Source organism: Diadema antillarum, unplaced genomic scaffold (assembly GCF_040938485.1).
Source record: "Diadema antillarum isolate AM-2024a unplaced genomic scaffold, OU_Dant_1.0 seq00000847_RagTag, whole genome shotgun sequence".
In the NCBI taxonomy this organism is placed as follows: domain Eukaryota; kingdom Metazoa; phylum Echinodermata; class Echinoidea; order Diadematoida; family Diadematidae; genus Diadema; species Diadema antillarum.
This window is the reverse complement of record NW_027271721.1, coordinates 557,342-574,068: the sequence shown is the minus strand read 5'-3', so window position 1 is coordinate 574,068 and position 16,727 is coordinate 557,342. Positions and strand designations below refer to the sequence as shown.

The 16,727-nt window shown below is 37.9% G+C and overlaps 1 protein-coding gene across 1 annotated transcript in view; it reads left to right on the top strand.

Annotated features, from left to right (window-relative positions):
• LOC139740344 (macrophage mannose receptor 1-like) overlaps window positions 1–16,727 on the top strand; it is a 99,655-nt gene that overhangs the window by 13,702 nt on the left and 69,226 nt on the right. The window contains exons 3-14 of the mRNA XM_071650938.1: window positions 638–756; window positions 2,597–2,721; window positions 3,579–3,796; window positions 5,160–5,245; window positions 6,006–6,115; window positions 7,083–7,295; window positions 8,287–8,406; window positions 9,041–9,112; window positions 9,712–9,744; window positions 10,984–11,142; window positions 11,540–11,628; window positions 13,112–13,271. Coding sequence (XP_071507039.1) covers window positions 638–756; window positions 2,597–2,721; window positions 3,579–3,796; window positions 5,160–5,245; window positions 6,006–6,115; window positions 7,083–7,295; window positions 8,287–8,406; window positions 9,041–9,112; window positions 9,712–9,744; window positions 10,984–11,142; window positions 11,540–11,628; window positions 13,112–13,271 — 1,504 coding nt within the window. The remainder of the gene's footprint in view (window positions 1–637; window positions 757–2,596; window positions 2,722–3,578; window positions 3,797–5,159; window positions 5,246–6,005; window positions 6,116–7,082; window positions 7,296–8,286; window positions 8,407–9,040; window positions 9,113–9,711; window positions 9,745–10,983; window positions 11,143–11,539; window positions 11,629–13,111; window positions 13,272–16,727) is intronic.

The following is a 16,727-nucleotide window of genomic DNA, read 5'->3' as shown; positions in this document are numbered from 1 at the left end:
AGGGCTTCAAAACTTGTACACAGAATTTTGACCTTTGACTTCTTTGACCTTTGACCTTGATTTTTTTTACCTGTATTGTACATTTTGCTACAAAATGCTACTCCTTCGCCATTTCTAACCCAATTTTGATTCCATTTGCTTTATGTGATGGCACTAGGTGAGGGCTTCAAAACTTCTACACAGAATTTTGACCTTTGACTTCTTTGACCTTTGACCTTGATTTTTGACCTGTATTGTACATTTTGCTACAAGATGCTACTCCTTCGCCATTTCTAACCCGATTTTGATTCCGTTTGCTTTATGTGATGGCACTAGGTGAGGGCTTCAAAACTTCTACACAGAATTTTGACCTTTGACTTCTTTGACCTTTGACCTTGATTTTTGACCTATATTGTACATTTTGCTACTAAATGTTACTTCCGGCGGGGACATATATTACGCACCGCGTAATTTCTACTTTTCCTTGTTTACAATTGCTGTGATGGTAATTTGTCATAGGGTGCCTCCTAACGTCTGATTAGAGCATGGAATTTCGTTTTTGTTGTCTTGCTATGTGTATGACTGTATAGTCTAGAATTTCAGAAGGAGTGTACCACATGACAAGTCACGTCAATGATTGCTCCCATCCTACTCACAGAATCTTCTTGCTTCACTCACTTCAACGGCTTCGATAGCTGCCTATATAGGACTGTCAGACCTGGCAGGGGAGAGCAGGTTCTTCTGGGCAGATGGGTCTCCTCTTGAGGATTCACAGGAGTGAGTCCGAATGGTTCTAGGGCAATAACCCCGTGGAAAATTACTCCAGACCCTTCTCCTGACCCTAACCCTTACCCTAATCTTGAACCTTATCCTAACCCTAACCCAAACTCTGACCCTAAACCTAAACCTAACCCTAATCTTTACTCTAACCTTTATATCACTAACCAGTATTTAGCCAGGGGATTTAGGTCTTTGCTTATTGCATGTAGAAAAAGTCAAGAGCCAATGTTATTTTGGTAATTAACTCTTTATGTGCTGCATTTATTTCCTGTCCATAGCTTGCATATGTGAGTGAAATTTGCACACATTTGACTCAATATCACAGAAGGATTAAAAACAAAAGAATGAGAGGGAACTGAAAAAATCTGTATTCATTCACCTCAATGCATGATTTGCTTCATCTCACCTAATCTATTTTGGTTGAATCAAACCTGTTCTGGAATTTCTGGCTGCTCTTTGGAGATGCTCCAGATATGGACCAGAACCTTTATGTTTCGAAATGTCCTGTGCAGTGTAGCCACCAGCCTATATATTCTGATGTTTTAGACACAAACCAGTGTTGAATGTGATAGACAGAATTGCTGAGGTCACTCTGGTCCAACAAGTGTAATTGTAGAGCAAATTTTCATGCATTACTATACAAATAATGAATGTTTATGAGTCCAATAGACATAATATTTCATGAGGTGAAAGATGAAATGATCCATTCAACGAGACACAGCTGAGTTGAATGGATCAAACATTTCATTTTTTCTGTCCGTTGCGCAAATGAAAAACATGTATCATTTGTTTTATATAATGCCTAAAATAGATCCTTGTCATTTGATGTTTTATTCATATAGAAATGAGAGAATCTGAGATTGAGAGAGTGCTCACTGAGCGCTTTATGCTAGCGCGCTGTCGCATACACACACTGAAAACGCAAGCGTTTTACATGCGTAGTGTGCTGGGCTCTCGAGGTGTGTGCAATTGCACGGATGATGACATCATAGTGAAATGGATTAAATGATCAATGTCAAACAACTAATCAAATGACAAGGATCTATCTAGTCGTTATATAAAAATGTATGATGCATTTTGAACTAACCTAGCTAGTGTGATATGAAACTATACTGTACTGTATCTTGTCTTCAAGCAGAAATAACATTCATGATGCCGCACAAGTTTTCAAATAAGCACTGTGTCACCTTTTCACAAAACAAAAAAAAAAATCCACAAAAACAAAGCTTTATAGAGTGTGTTGCTCTGCCACTGTCGTTTGTTTATTATTATTATTATTATTATTATTATTATTATTATTATTATTATTATTATTATTATTATTATTGTTATTATTATTATTATTATTATTATTATTATTATTATTATTATTATTATTATTATTATTATTATTATTATTATTATTATTATTATTATTATTATTATTATTATCATTAATTCGGCTTTCATTCACAAATATCATAGTACATATTTTGAAATCAGAACATACACTGGAGTGGTAAGGGTGCACCAGGTTGGGCAGCCTGGGTCTGGAATGAGCCAACTGAATGACTTGGGCCCTCAGGCCATCCTCCCCAACCCACCTGGTGCACCCAAAACAGTCAGTTTACAATATAAAAAATACAAATTTCATTAACAGGCATACATTTAAACAAAAACAAAACAACTGTTTCTTTGTAAGTGTCAATTTAAGATATGTGTAACTACCAATCTTTCTTATTCCATTCAAATATCAGAGGCCATTTTCTACACAACAAAACTAAGAAAAAATATTAATATTTGAAATCATTCTAGTGCTGAATCATTAATCATTTCTCAATATCTGTTTCTATTACAGGCAATGGGATTCCGGTGAACCAAACAATCTAGGCAATGAGGACTGTGTTGTTCTAAGAGGCAACAGACGTTGGAATGACTTGGGGTGTAGCAGTACCCGTGCTTACATATGTGAGCGAGACAATGGTATGTTTCATTGCATGTTTGTAGGAAAGTGCTAATTGTATCATCTCTTTATAAAATGTCATCTGTGATGCTCTTTTCGATTTTCCTACAGGAATTGGAATATCACAAGTAGAATGCCTTACTGTAAAACAAACTGTTTTTGCAGCATGACATTTTTCCATTTTTGAGGCATGAAATTTTCGCAAATTGCCACTGGTATCCAATGCATACAGTGTAGATGAGAACCTTTCACGAGCATTTTAATTTCTCAAATCTTGGCTCTTGCAAAATCAAAATACATGTGAACATTTCTGTTTTTCAGTATTGTTTTTCTAAACTGATCTGTTCAGTCTTTGCTGGTGATGTGCAGCTCTGAATATGTATTTCTGAGGAACTGTTTGAATTTTGACTGTGACTAGTATGGATCCATTGCAAGTTTGATATCTAAAATAGATAGCTGACAATATACAACATTGATACTATTTTGATGCACTCCTTAACTCAAAATTATAGATATGTATCGCAAAACCTTGTTTGAGTTAATATAGTATTCTGGGACATTCTCTTTTTCAGTTGTCGATATTTCTGTGTCGGTTTCAGTGGAGTGGAATTCATCAGTGTTTTCTAATCATATTGGACAGTACTGATGTGCAAGTTTTTGCTGTTTATGGACTCTGAAAACGCTTTTCTCAAAATAACTTTTTACATTTGTATCCAACCTTTTCAAATTGCCACCGCTAGAAACAAATGAAATGTAGATACGACGTAATGATGACATATTTTGAAGTACTCTTTGATCATGATATAACAAATGGATTGTATAGGATGCATAATACATGCTTTACTTTGTGATGTATGAAATTATCCCCATGTTGCAGACATCCCACTGAAGTGTGATGAAAGCGATGGCTGGTATACAGCAGATAGCAAATGCTTCAAGTACTACAGTAGCCAAAAGAACTGGGATGATGCTGTGAGCTACTGTAGGACCGTCGGGGGAGATCTCGTCTCCATTAACTCTGACCCTGAACAGGAAATGGTGGCGAATACTGCCACAGCTGCTGGCGTGACCTTGTGGATTGGTCTGACCGACAAGGTATGAATGTGTTTCATTCTCATGATCTCCATTCATCACCATTATCATCACCATTATCATCATCATCATCATCATCTTCATCATCATCATCATCACCACCACCACCACCATCACCATCATCATCAGCACACCATCATCATCATCTTCATCATCACCATCATCACCATCATCACCATCATCACCATCATCACCATCATCACCATTATCACCATCATCACCATCATCACCATCATCACCATCATCACCATCATCACCATCATCACCATCATCACCATCATCACCATCATCACCATCATCACCATCACCACCATCACCACCATCACCACCATCACCACCATCACCATCATCACCATCACCACCTTCACCATCATCACCACCATCATCACCTTCACCACCACCATCATCACCTTCACCACCATCACCATCATCACCACCATCACCATCACCATTATCACCACTATCACCACCACCTCCACCATCATCGTCATCATCATCATCATCATCATCCTTGAATGCCCATTTTACCATCTCTGTGGGATTGGAGATTTCATTTGCTTCATTGCCATTCTGTAGGCTTCCTTATCTGTGATGTCCTCGGAGGTAAGACCAGATATTTTAAAAAACCTCTATGTGTCTCCTCCCAGGTCTTATAGAGCCATGTGACAAATGTAATGTCTTGTTAGTAACCTGATGATATGAGTGATACCTAACAGAAAGCATAACACTAAGGGTTACCCATGCAGGCAACTTTGGAACACACAAGTTCTGACTGCCCCCTGTGTATGAATCCTACTGTATCCAAAGGCTGGATTTTCACCATATGGATGTGTCCTTATGCCTGAAAGTTGACATTTTTTGAACACATATAGAAATGGATTCTAATCATTTGTTAAATGCATTTTTCATGTTTTATGATTATACTACTTTGTTAAGAATCATAATCATACAGAAGGTGATGTGTGATTGCAGCCTATAAGTCCCTGATAGCATCATGTTTACTTAGGTCAGTGGAACCTGTTGGGAAATTTAACTTATCATTTGCACTGAGTGACTGCTTGTCTTCATCATCTTCTGAGTACTGGGCAAAGCACAGGGCCTTGTCACATGTTAACTGTCAGCCAATTAGCTGATGAGAATGCATTGCATCATTTTGGTATAAGTGTGGCATATGATTTAGCTTTTATGTACATTACAAGTAGAGATGAGTAATGAATATGATCTCTCTTTTAAAATCTCCATATATGCGTGTTCAAGTATATTTCTTCTGTTCTTGTGTATATTTGCATTTACCGGATTAGCGGAACAACTACTTTCCTGTTATTAAGACAAACTTCTTTTTTTTTTTTAAATGTGCCCTATGAAGGAAGGCAGTGCTGCCGGAAACTATGGATGGAGTGATGGTGAATCTTACAGCTATGTCCAGTGGGCAACCAATCAACCGGATAATAGGTGTGGCACCATATTTTGCTATTATAACATAACATTTCCTCAACTGTATGTCTCATGGCCGGTGGAACCGTGGGGGCCGTGGGGGCTCAGGCCCCTGCACTTTTTGTGCACCATACAATGATACAAAGGAATACATAAGGTGTTATCACTTTGGGCCCCCACACTTTATTTAACCCGGAAATACGTAAGTGGCACTAAATAGAAATAGATTAGAGATCTTGAAGTGTGAGCGATGTAAGGTTATGTTTTTCCACTGAAGACCTTTTTTTGTTTTTGTTTTTGTTTTTGCTTGTCAGCTGAAGAAACCTGGAAATGGAAGGGGAGAGATGAGCCGAGGACCTTTTTTTTTTGCTTGTTAGCTCATGAAACCCGGAAGTGGGTCTCCCCCCCCCCCCCCCCCCACACACACACACACACACACACACTTTTGAAAACGCTCCGCCGGCCCTGTGTCTAACAATGAGGCCAGTATAATATTTCTTAAGGACATCATTTTTCTTCTTCTTTATTCAGTCAAGAAAATACAGAACAATTCCTTCCACTTACACTTGTAATAACGATATATATCACTTAAATATCCACCTGCATCATCAAAGTGTTTGTGAAGGTTGCTGTGACTCCTTCATTTCCTTTCTGTACTTAAATTTGGGTATAAGAAGACAGTATAATATTTCTCAAAACACTGTGTTTCACTTCATGTTTTGGCCATATTCAAAGTCCCTAGCACATGTTTAATAATGTATGCCTATTTCCTGTTCAGTTTTTACACACTGGGTGGTGACTGTGGGGAGATCACTTCAAACTCTGATGGAAAGTGGAGCACAGCAGCCTGTACATCAACCAGGGCTTTCATGTGTGAAAGGCCAGAAGGTGGGTGCATGACCCTATTTCCATGGTCATGTGGTCTCCTGCACAGGAGTCTTGCATGTAGAGGAGCGAGGGTGACATGATATTGTACCAGTCTTTTGTTGTTGTTGCTACCACAGCGACTTCACCTTTAGGCACTTTGTAAACACAGAAAGCCAGGCCATAACAAGATGAGAGTTTCAACCACAAATTCACAAAGTGCTCATCTTCTTTGCCTGATCAGGGAGATAAGTATCTGAGCTAGCTGGAATTGCTATGGGGCAATTTTTGTTTCTTAACACAATACAACCTTCAAGGGACCAGTGCTGCATTTTTTTACGGGCACAAGTTTGTATCAATAATCCTCTCAACTTTTAGGCATATTGAATACTTTAAATAAGTGCTGACTTTTTTTTTTTCATTTTGTCCTGGAAAAGGAAGAGGTGGAACCATGTATTACTTAAAGGCAACCAAATCTTGAATAACTAGAAAAGCATTCGGAGAGCGCAGACCTCTGCCAAGCAGCTCATTTCCACCCACACATGCAAGCTGAAAATCACCCTCTTTCCCAAAATAGAAGCCTTTTGTTTACGTCATCAGCTTCCAGCTGTGCGGTGCCTCTCAGAGTCTCCTGAAGAGAGCAAGCGCTGTAGTGCGCATGTGCAAACCTCAAATATGTGCAGCTTGAACTCTCAAGTTCGTTGGCCTTATCTGCCAAAAGATAAAAAATCCTTCAAAAATTCCTAAAACTTCCTGGATCACTGCCAAAATTTTATCGTCTTTCCTTGTGTCATTATCAACTTTTCCTGCAGATTTCATTGAAAGAAACAACCTATTGCCGATGAAAACATAACCTCCTCCCTTGGCAGAGGTAATGATGACTGTAGGACAGAAAGGAAAAAGAGATTTATTCCGAAACATTTGAGTAAGGGATGACCAAGGAGAAGGAAGAGTTTGAGCCAATCTTGTGATGCCCTTTGACCTTTAACAGGAAGCTGTCCAAATGGCTGGCACCTGTTCAGGGGTTACTGCTACCAGTACAATACCAACCAGCCCTCAACGTGGTCTAAGGCAAAGTTCACCTGTGAAGCACAGGGCACGTATCTTCTGACTGACTTCAGTGCTGCTGAGAACAGCTACATCGTCGAGCGGATGAGTGACTTCAGTGGCATCACTGTTGATTCGGTCTGGCTGGGACTTTCTGGTAAATACAACTGCCAATGATCTTTCTGCAGAAGAAACAGTTGTTCAAGGCTTTGAATGATTTGAGTGCCAATTGGCTCAGAAAACCATATAGCATTGTACACATTGTCCAAAAGACCCTGGCAGAGATAGGGTTAAGAATTACTGAAACTATTTTAACTGTTGGGTCCTAGCATACAATCTCTTAACATAATATGTGACCCGCTACAACAAAAGGATCCTAAAGTCGCTGACGGGTGAGCCGAGAAAATCGACTTTGAAGTCAGCTCACCAAAGTCTGTCAAAACGTTCGGATTTCTGTTTTTAACATAATTTTGTAGTCTAATGTATCTTCTATCATCTGCCGAAATTTCAAAGCTAAATGATCAAAGGAAAGGCCTGAAAATAGCATTTTTCCGGGCCATGCTCGGCTCACCCGTCAGCGACTTTAGGATCCTTTTGTTGTAGCGGGTCACATATATCATAAGTACTACATGATCATACATCATTAAGCATGTTTTTATGAATTTGCAAACACCGCAATTCCAGTTGTCATTTTCAATTCATATGTAGTGTAAAATGATTTTTTTCATTGACTTTGTACACTGTATTATACAATGTATTACATTTGTTTTACAGATGTGCATTTCAGCATTCTGTAAGCACTCATTAAAAGACGCTCAATAAATGGATATCTTATACATTGCTTTAATATAGTCTCACTTTTTCTTCAGTGATTCCTAAATCGTTTATTTACAGGGAAACTCTGAATGGCAATTATCATCTGAGAAATTATCTGAAAAATAGTAATGAAAAAAACAACCAACAACCTAAGACTGAAATTAGGAGGGAAATTATAGACTTTGGAAATATAAACTGTAGTTCACAGACTCATTCAATGATTTAGAACCAGCTTCTCTTCAGTAATTGATGTCATTTATGTGATTTGGTGAATTGGTGTTGGAGGATGGTATATATCTGTGTATATCTCTCCTCTCCCTTACCCCTCTCAGACACAGAGATTGATGGTAGTCTACAGTGGGTAGAGAGCAGCAGCCTTGGCTACACTAACTGGGACTCCTCTGGCTCAGCCCTCAGGACTGGGGTGGATGACTGCGCTTACATCACAACAGGTATTAACCCACTCAGCACCACATCTTTAGAGGACCATTGATATTTTATGTAGTATACTAGCAGTGTTAACCAGTAGGAACAAGAGGGTTAAACTCTCATAGAGACATTTGTTTTGCCTCTCCTCTCCATAGTTTACTCGGGATATATACTCTGAGAGATCTTATCTTTTAGGAAAATGTTACCTCAGCAAACCTATGTAGTCCTTGACAAGTTAGCTCACTGGTGAGAATATTGTTACTGGCATTAGCCAATCTTCTTTAACTCTCTCAGATCCATCATCTGAAAATGCCATTGACTGTGTGTGCTGGAAATTGGCAGTAGCAATCACAGAGTTAAGAGAAAATAAGTCTGAGGCTAAGTATAGAGAGAATGCAGTGATACTGGTGTGTGAGCTTCAGGGATTAATGTGTGGTTCATGTGGTTTGGTTGAACACAGTTGTTTTCCTAATGCTAGGGTAATAAAAAATAGGAAATAAGTTGAATTTCAGACTGATTCTGTATGACTATTCTAGAGTATGAGACCACTACTTATTGTTACAATCAATTAAATAAAAATCCTCAACAAATACTTATATTTATCTTCAACTCTGAAGTGACCTCTCTCATGTTTCTCTACATTTCAATCAATCCTAGCTGAAAGTGATGGTACATGGAGTACAGGAGATTGTGATGATAGCCGAGCTTACATCTGCAAGGTTGTCGCTAGTAAGTTTGCTGTTGTAGCTTCTCATGATCATGTATTGTAGGAAGGAAGGCAGTGGCTCATGTAGCCTGTATTTTGGTTTTTTGTTTTGTCCCGATATGACAAACACTCATGAGTAATTCAAGAATTCCAAGGCAGACTCAATGAACGGGTAAGGTGCATGCCTGTGAGGAAGTCATGTCTGTACTTTTTGTTCTCTCTTTTTGTTTTTTTGTTTTTTTGTTTTTGTTTTTTACCAATGAAGAGCTATGTAGGTCATGACAATTTTTGTATTTCAGTTCAACAACTGAAGAGTAACAAAGTCTTTAAACATATCTTTTGTCTTTTTGTTCTGTTCCCTGCACAATGATGCTGCCAGTCTCCACAGTCCTGAACTTCTAGTCTTCTTCTTCTCCTCTGCTGTTGTATAAGTCCTCTTTGTTTTACGTGTATTTTTCATGTGCGAGCCATATAGAGAAATACTGTGACTGAGGAATCCGATGTCTAAATGAGAACTTGTTCTCATGTCGGTCTATTCTAAGTAAAATATTGTGGACTGCTGGATTAAATTTGGCAAGAGTGATATTCTGATTTTCTCTCCCTTTCCCGTCTCTATTTCCAGCTCAACCTATCATGCCCCTTACACCTGGTGTAGGTAAGAAGAGTTTTCATCTTTTTTTTTTTTTTCCTACATGTCAAACACAAAGAAACATTAAAGGCAAACAGAGGAAAGACTGCATGCAAGTTTGATGACTTATAAGAACAATTTTACAGCGTATGTGCATAATTGAAGCCTTCTCAACTAATGCACCAGCTACAGAATTATGGCAGAGAGAGAGATGATTTTCCTGTCGTGATGTCAAACCAATGAATGATCTGTTTCTAAGACTTTGCATTTCACAAAGCCTAGAGGGTATGTCAAATAAGTACTAGCAATAGTAGGGCACTTGACACTGCCTGGACTGGCTCTTCTGAATATTGCTAGCAGTGTGGACGGCTTTAGCTTGTCTTTATTTAGGATGCTAAAGATATCAACCCAATTGTTATCTTTTCTATTTTGTCTGAGGTATCGCATGTTAAAGGGAAGGTATAGTATTGGTTGAGCAGAGGATTTAGCTTTTGACTTTTTGCAAGACACTTAGAAACCACTTTATGAAATGTTAAAGAGCATACAATTCTAAGAGGAATTCAAAGTTTATTTGATTAAAATGGGTTTTGAAATGGCTGAGATACCCCCCCCCCCCAAAAAAAGTCAATTAAAGCAATCCTAATAAAAGATGGGACCCACCTTTTATTAGGATTGCTTTGTTTTGCATATCTCAGCAATTTTTTCAACCAACTTTCACCAAATAAGCTTATTATTCATCGTAGAATCATATGCTTTTTTAATATGTCATATGAAGTTTCTCATGATTTCAAAAAATTGTCATAAAAAAGATAGGAAACCAGAAACCCCATTTCAACGGAAACTGTACCATCCCTTTAATATCCTTTAATATGTGTCTGTGTGTCCATGTCTGTGTGCATCTGTGTGTGTGTGTGTGTTATGAATAATGATACATGTGTATAAGACATCTTTTCAAGCCTTAACAATATTCCTGGCATTCAAGCTGTAGATGTGAATCATCTTTATTCACTCTGCTTCCTCAAAAAACAAACAAACAAACAAACAGTACACTGAAAAAGAAGAGAGAACATAATTTGGTGCTCTCATTGTCCAGCGTGTTATTGTACATCTTTCCACAGGAAGCCCAGTCTATTTATACAAATAAAAGGAGTGGAACACAAAGAATTGATAGAGCACTCCAGTACAGAGTTACATCAAATCCTAAATCAGTCAAAACTGAGTAATTTATTTTCTCTTTTTTTTATATATAATTGTCCTCCATCGCAGCCATCAGTACATGTGACGCAGGCTGGACACTCTTTGGGGATAACTGTTACTACTTTGAGTGGGCTTCAAAAAATTTTGATGATGCTGAAATGTCATGCACATCAAAAGGAGCTCATCTGACCAGCATCCTGAGTGAAGAAGAACAGATGTTTCTGACAAGTGAGTTTAATCAGAGTATTATTTTGAAATCACTGGTATTGGGGAGTTGCTCCGGGTTTCTAGCTCACCTGACCCACTAGAATCTTTGAATTTGAAATTTTGGTGGCCCAAAATAAAAGGAAATGTATTTTATATACTATATACAAATTATTGTTTAATTTTAGCTGCCTGATCAGAATACCAAATAGTAGCTTTTTTTGAAGTTTGGAGGCCCGGTATCATTTTGTAGTAGCCTTGGGCCTCTGCTTTATATGTCAATTGCCATGTATTATGTCTTGACTATATTTACTTCTTGTAGCTCAAAATTGATGTTCCTATTGCGATATTTGAAGCTGGAATGATAGAGTGAAAAAACAAAACAAAATGAAACATCCTTCACTTTTGTGTCTTTGTACAGTGCGGTCTCGTATGGGAGGCGTCTTCCAGTGGATTGGTCTGCATGACATTGTGTCGGAATCTGAGTACTCTTGGACGGATCATTCTGACGTAAGATGCTTCATCTGTTTTTTCACCTTTTTCCATTACGAGAATCGATTAACATGATCAGTGCTCATAAATGTATGTCAGGTTATCAAGCAACCCAAATAAGCACTTGACGTCATTTCATGAAAAGTTTGTTGTTGAAGATACTGTAGCGAGGCAGTCGCTCAAACATATTGTTGGTGTTGCAGTCAGAATGGTATACTGTAAATAAAAGTAATGGCTCGGTCACAAATACCATTAAGAACTGCTACGAACGCCATACGAACGATTTTTAGACAATTTTGTAAGATCTTCTTTAGAAGGCCGTACTTAACCCTCTCTTCCTTAGGTGGCCGTACGAACTCGAGAATTCGTATGAACAGTGACATTCGTACGAACCTTTCTGACTGTAGCTTTAGGCAAGGTTAGAGCAAGGACATGAGGTTATTACAAGCAGGGATTAAGCTGATGTGGAGGAGTAGGGCAAATATTGGACTATAAGCACAAATGTGGGATTTTTTTTTTCTTTTTCACAGAGAGCATCAAAGTCTGTGCATCAGTTTCTTTCAGCACAGATTGTAGAGAGCATGGCAGTTTACTATAGACCAAAAATATTCATGAATTGCCACGGGCATTCAGTGCATTTACTGTATAAGCTGTTATTTTCACGAGGGTGTGATTTTGACGAATTACTGTTGGACTGCAAATCTAAAACACGCAAAAATGTTGCCATGCGCTAGGGTAATAGTGCACCTCTGTGTCAATTCGTGAAAATAACATCTTGCAAAAATGTCTGTGACTTACTCATCTGTGAAAATATCAGCTTATACAGTAGTATAGACAAGAACTTTCATATGCATCTTAATTTCACAAACTTTTGCTCTTTGCAAAATTTGCAAAAATTCATGTATGCATGAATTTCTGGTTTTATAGAATATGAATACACATACTACAAAGATACTATGTGGCATGTTACCAAAATTTTTAAAAGCACTCAGAGAGCACAGACCTCTGGCGAGACAGGAACTCATTTCCACCCATACATGCGTGCAATTTCCCATAATAGAAGCCTTTTGTTTACGTCATCAGCTTCCAGCTGTGCAATGCCTTGCCCAAGCAGCTGTAGAGCACACGCTTAATTAGTACACTCATGTAAACATCCAGAACGCACAGCTTGAACTCCCAAGTTCATTGACCTTCTATGCCAAAAGATTAAAAATCCTTCAAAAATCCATTAAAATTCCTGAATCACTACCAAATTCTAATCATCTGTCCTTGTGTCATTATCAACTTTTCCTGCAAGTTTCACTCAAATCCGTTTACAACTTTTTTTGGAGTCATTTTGCAAACAGACAAACCAATACCAAATTACATTACCTCCTTCCTTGACGGAGGTAATAAAGTATCTGAAATTTGAAATTGTTGAAATTTTTATTGTTGTTATTATTATCACCATGATGATGATGATGATTGTATTTATTTATTGCAATTATCATGGTTGTAAAAGGTCACATATAGAAACTGGGCTCCCAACCAACCAGACAACTGGCGGTCACGTGAGGACTGCGTCCATCTTCGGTCATCAGAAACCCAGGCTGGCCTTTGGAACGATATTGACGGGAATACTCATAGGTTGGCATCCATCTGCAAAAAGGCCACCAATGAAGGTGCGTACTCCAAAGATGCACAACACTTCCAATGACACAAGCTATTAGATTCTCGGGAGTGATTAGGCAGACTCTAAGAGTGACAAAAAAGTTTAATGCATAATGATATATCCTGTGATGAAAAACAAAAGAGCAGAAATAATCAAAGTCTATTAATCAATTGTTGAATCCATTTTATTCAAGGCATGTGTCTATTCTCTTTTGATAACGATATCAATGAATATTTTTTCACACGTATGAAGAAACTGAATTCCTTGCAGTTCTGTTAATCATTAGTAGTAACCGAAGAGATTTTACAAGACCTACATGTATGCACTGGACATACGCGTGCATACAAATGAGAGGTCCAATATTGAAGAAGGAGCACACACACTGATCCCAGAATTGATCGTAGTCTACATTCAAGTTATATCTTGTCATATCGGTAAATTGGCACCTCGTCTACACCCACCCTGTCCACTGTCCACCTAGTCTAATGCCATCTCGTCTAAACCCACTTCGTCTACTACCAACTCGTCTACCAACCATTTTGTCTAAATGCCAATTAGTCTAATTGTCATTTCGTCTACTAGCCATTTTATCTATAGTCCAATTTGTCTAAGTCACATTTCGTCTAACACCCATTATGTCTATTGACCATTTCGTCTATTAATTATTAGGTCTATGAATAAAATAGTCTACAGTTCATTTTGTCTAATAGCCAATTAGTCTACAACCACCTTGTCTAATAGTCAATTAGTCTAATAACCAGTCAGTCTACTCCCAACTCGTCTACTCCCAATTGGTCTACTCCCAACTCGTCTACACCCAACCCGTCTACTCCCAATTGGTCTACTCCCAACTCGTCTACTCCCAATTGGTCTACTCCCAACTCGTCTACTCCCAATTGGTCTACTCCCAACTCGTCTACTCCCAATTGGTCTACTCCCAACTCGTCTACTCCCAACTAGTCTACACCCAACTCGTCTACTGCCAACTCGTCTACTACCAACTAGTCTACTCCCAACTGGTCTACTACTAGTTATAGTTTTTTTTTTGTTATTTAAGTCTACTTCATCCAGTTTCTTTTTTCCCAGTGAAATAGGTTGAACACTCTTGGTGCCCCATTTGAATTTTAAATTTTTATGTTCTAATTATGACACTTTTTTAGGAAAAAAAGATAATGTCACAGTGTGAAAAACTTGCTGTGTTATTTTTGTGGTGGATGTGTAATTTATATCAGAAGCAATCATGCAGCATTTATATGTCCAAACTCCAACACTCCATCCATTCAACTTTGATACACAATCATAAGTATGGTAAAAATGAAAATGAACACTTTAGAAGTACATTATCAGTATTCTTTATTCTGTCTGCCACGTACTGATGTATGTAAACGGTTAAATGCACAAAAAAGGTTGAAACATATGCACAAAAATATGATTCATGTACAATATATAGCTACTACTGAGATGAATAATTTACTAGCCTGCAATGTACTCAATACACGTTTCGCGAGGAACCTAACGAAGTCCACGCGCATGCGTACAAAAACCAGCCAGCACACTGATAGTCTTTGCTCAAGTGACACAATTGGCAATTTCAAAAAAAAATCGCATCCCGCCAAGATCGCTGCATGCATGCATGAACGCGCATGGAGGTTAGTTTGCAGGCACAAACCCTTGTTGGTCGTAATAGGAGTCTGCATGTGCCAAGACTAATTATACACGTACCACTGCACTGCAGCCTCTCCCAACAAGGGTTTGTACAGACTTCTAAAATCAGTTTCTCACGGTGAAAATCAAACTCCACCCATGTGATTGGTTGCTTTCCAATGTCCATCACCATCTCTTGGGACTTGTCTGGCAGCACCCAGTAACTGGATAATTAGAAAGGCAGATTAGGCAGATATCACCAGTCCATGGGTGAAATAAAAACAACACTGGTCAGACCAGGGAGGTGACCTCCCTGGTCAGACAACCCTTATACCAGTGCACCAAATTCCAAGGGGTGTATCAGGTGACCTTTTCTTCCTACTCTGCACAGTAGTCCGTATTGTCATCTTTCCCCCTTAATCTGGCTCTTCTGTAAACCATGGAGTAATATATTATGCAGATATATGTGGATTCATTCACGTGTAAACCATGAAATGACTAAAATGTAATGAGATATTTTGGGGGCATTATTTACTATTCTGAACAAGATTTCAAGGCATGTTATAACTTTTTGCAACAATTCATGAGATTCCCCTTATCAAAAGAGCATACATATTATTCTAAGAGACGAAAATCAAATTTGAGATGGTCGAGATATCCCAAAACAGAGTGGTCCTAATGAAATGTGGGAAATTTCTTTTATATGGACCACCTTGCTTTACTTTGTTTTTGGATATTTCCAAATCCGACTTTCATCAAATAGAATTTTAACTTCTGTTTGATAATAATATCTCGAGTACTTTCTATCTTGCAAAATGTCAAAAGCTGAATCATCATCTCAACCAAAATTACCATCCTTTAACACCTACTTGTTTTCTTTTTCTCGCTGGTATACTATGTACTCATGGGCCCTAACACAAACCTAGGTTCATTGTAAGTGTATACCAACCTAGTGTATATGACAATCTAAAATTGATACCCTTGAATTTCATTATGTGTAGGTTCTGAATGAAACCTTAATTTTGAGAAAATCAATGCTGAAAAGCAAAGAACAGTTCTTGTGCCTATGCAGGAACCAGACCCAGAAAAACATTTTACTTCTAAGAGGTTTTCTACTTCCAGGAGGAATTTTTAATAAGTGGAGTCAGAGATGGTCTTCTGTATAACTTCTCTCCCTAGTTTGATCTCTCTCCTAGTAAGTTCCGACAGTGTTTCAAATTCACTGTAAATTCCTCCCTATTCATTGGTCTGATAAAACAATACATTTCCAGAGTGAATGTATGTATCCATACATCTTTTAAAACTTGTGATACTGATAGATATCAATGTAAAATCTCCTGGATGCTGCAGTTGATCATAACTTGCAATTGATTGCAATTCTCTATTCTATACTAGTTAAAATCATTTGCTGGTTGCCATCAATTTTTTTCCATCTTTATTAATTGCAAAACACTGAAAGAGCTAATACTTAGTTGTTATGTGTTCACTCAAAATGAGTTGAATCTACTGTGTCATAGCTGTAATAATCTAATTAAGTGCTTTTTGGAAATGAACCTGCAGTATGTTGGCAACAACGTAATATTTGTCACTGTCGTCCAATGTTTTGCCATGATTTACAACATCATTCATATTTTTTTGAATCATTTACAATTTTGTGGATCAAACTTTTTGCTCAGTTGTATTTTTGGATTTGAGTTGCAATTTGGGAATTATGACCACTCTATAGTTGGCCTAATGTTATTTGTTTTGTTTGTTTGATAGATACTTTATTTTCTGCAAATCAATATACATAAACTGAATAATCGTGAACATGGGAAATATA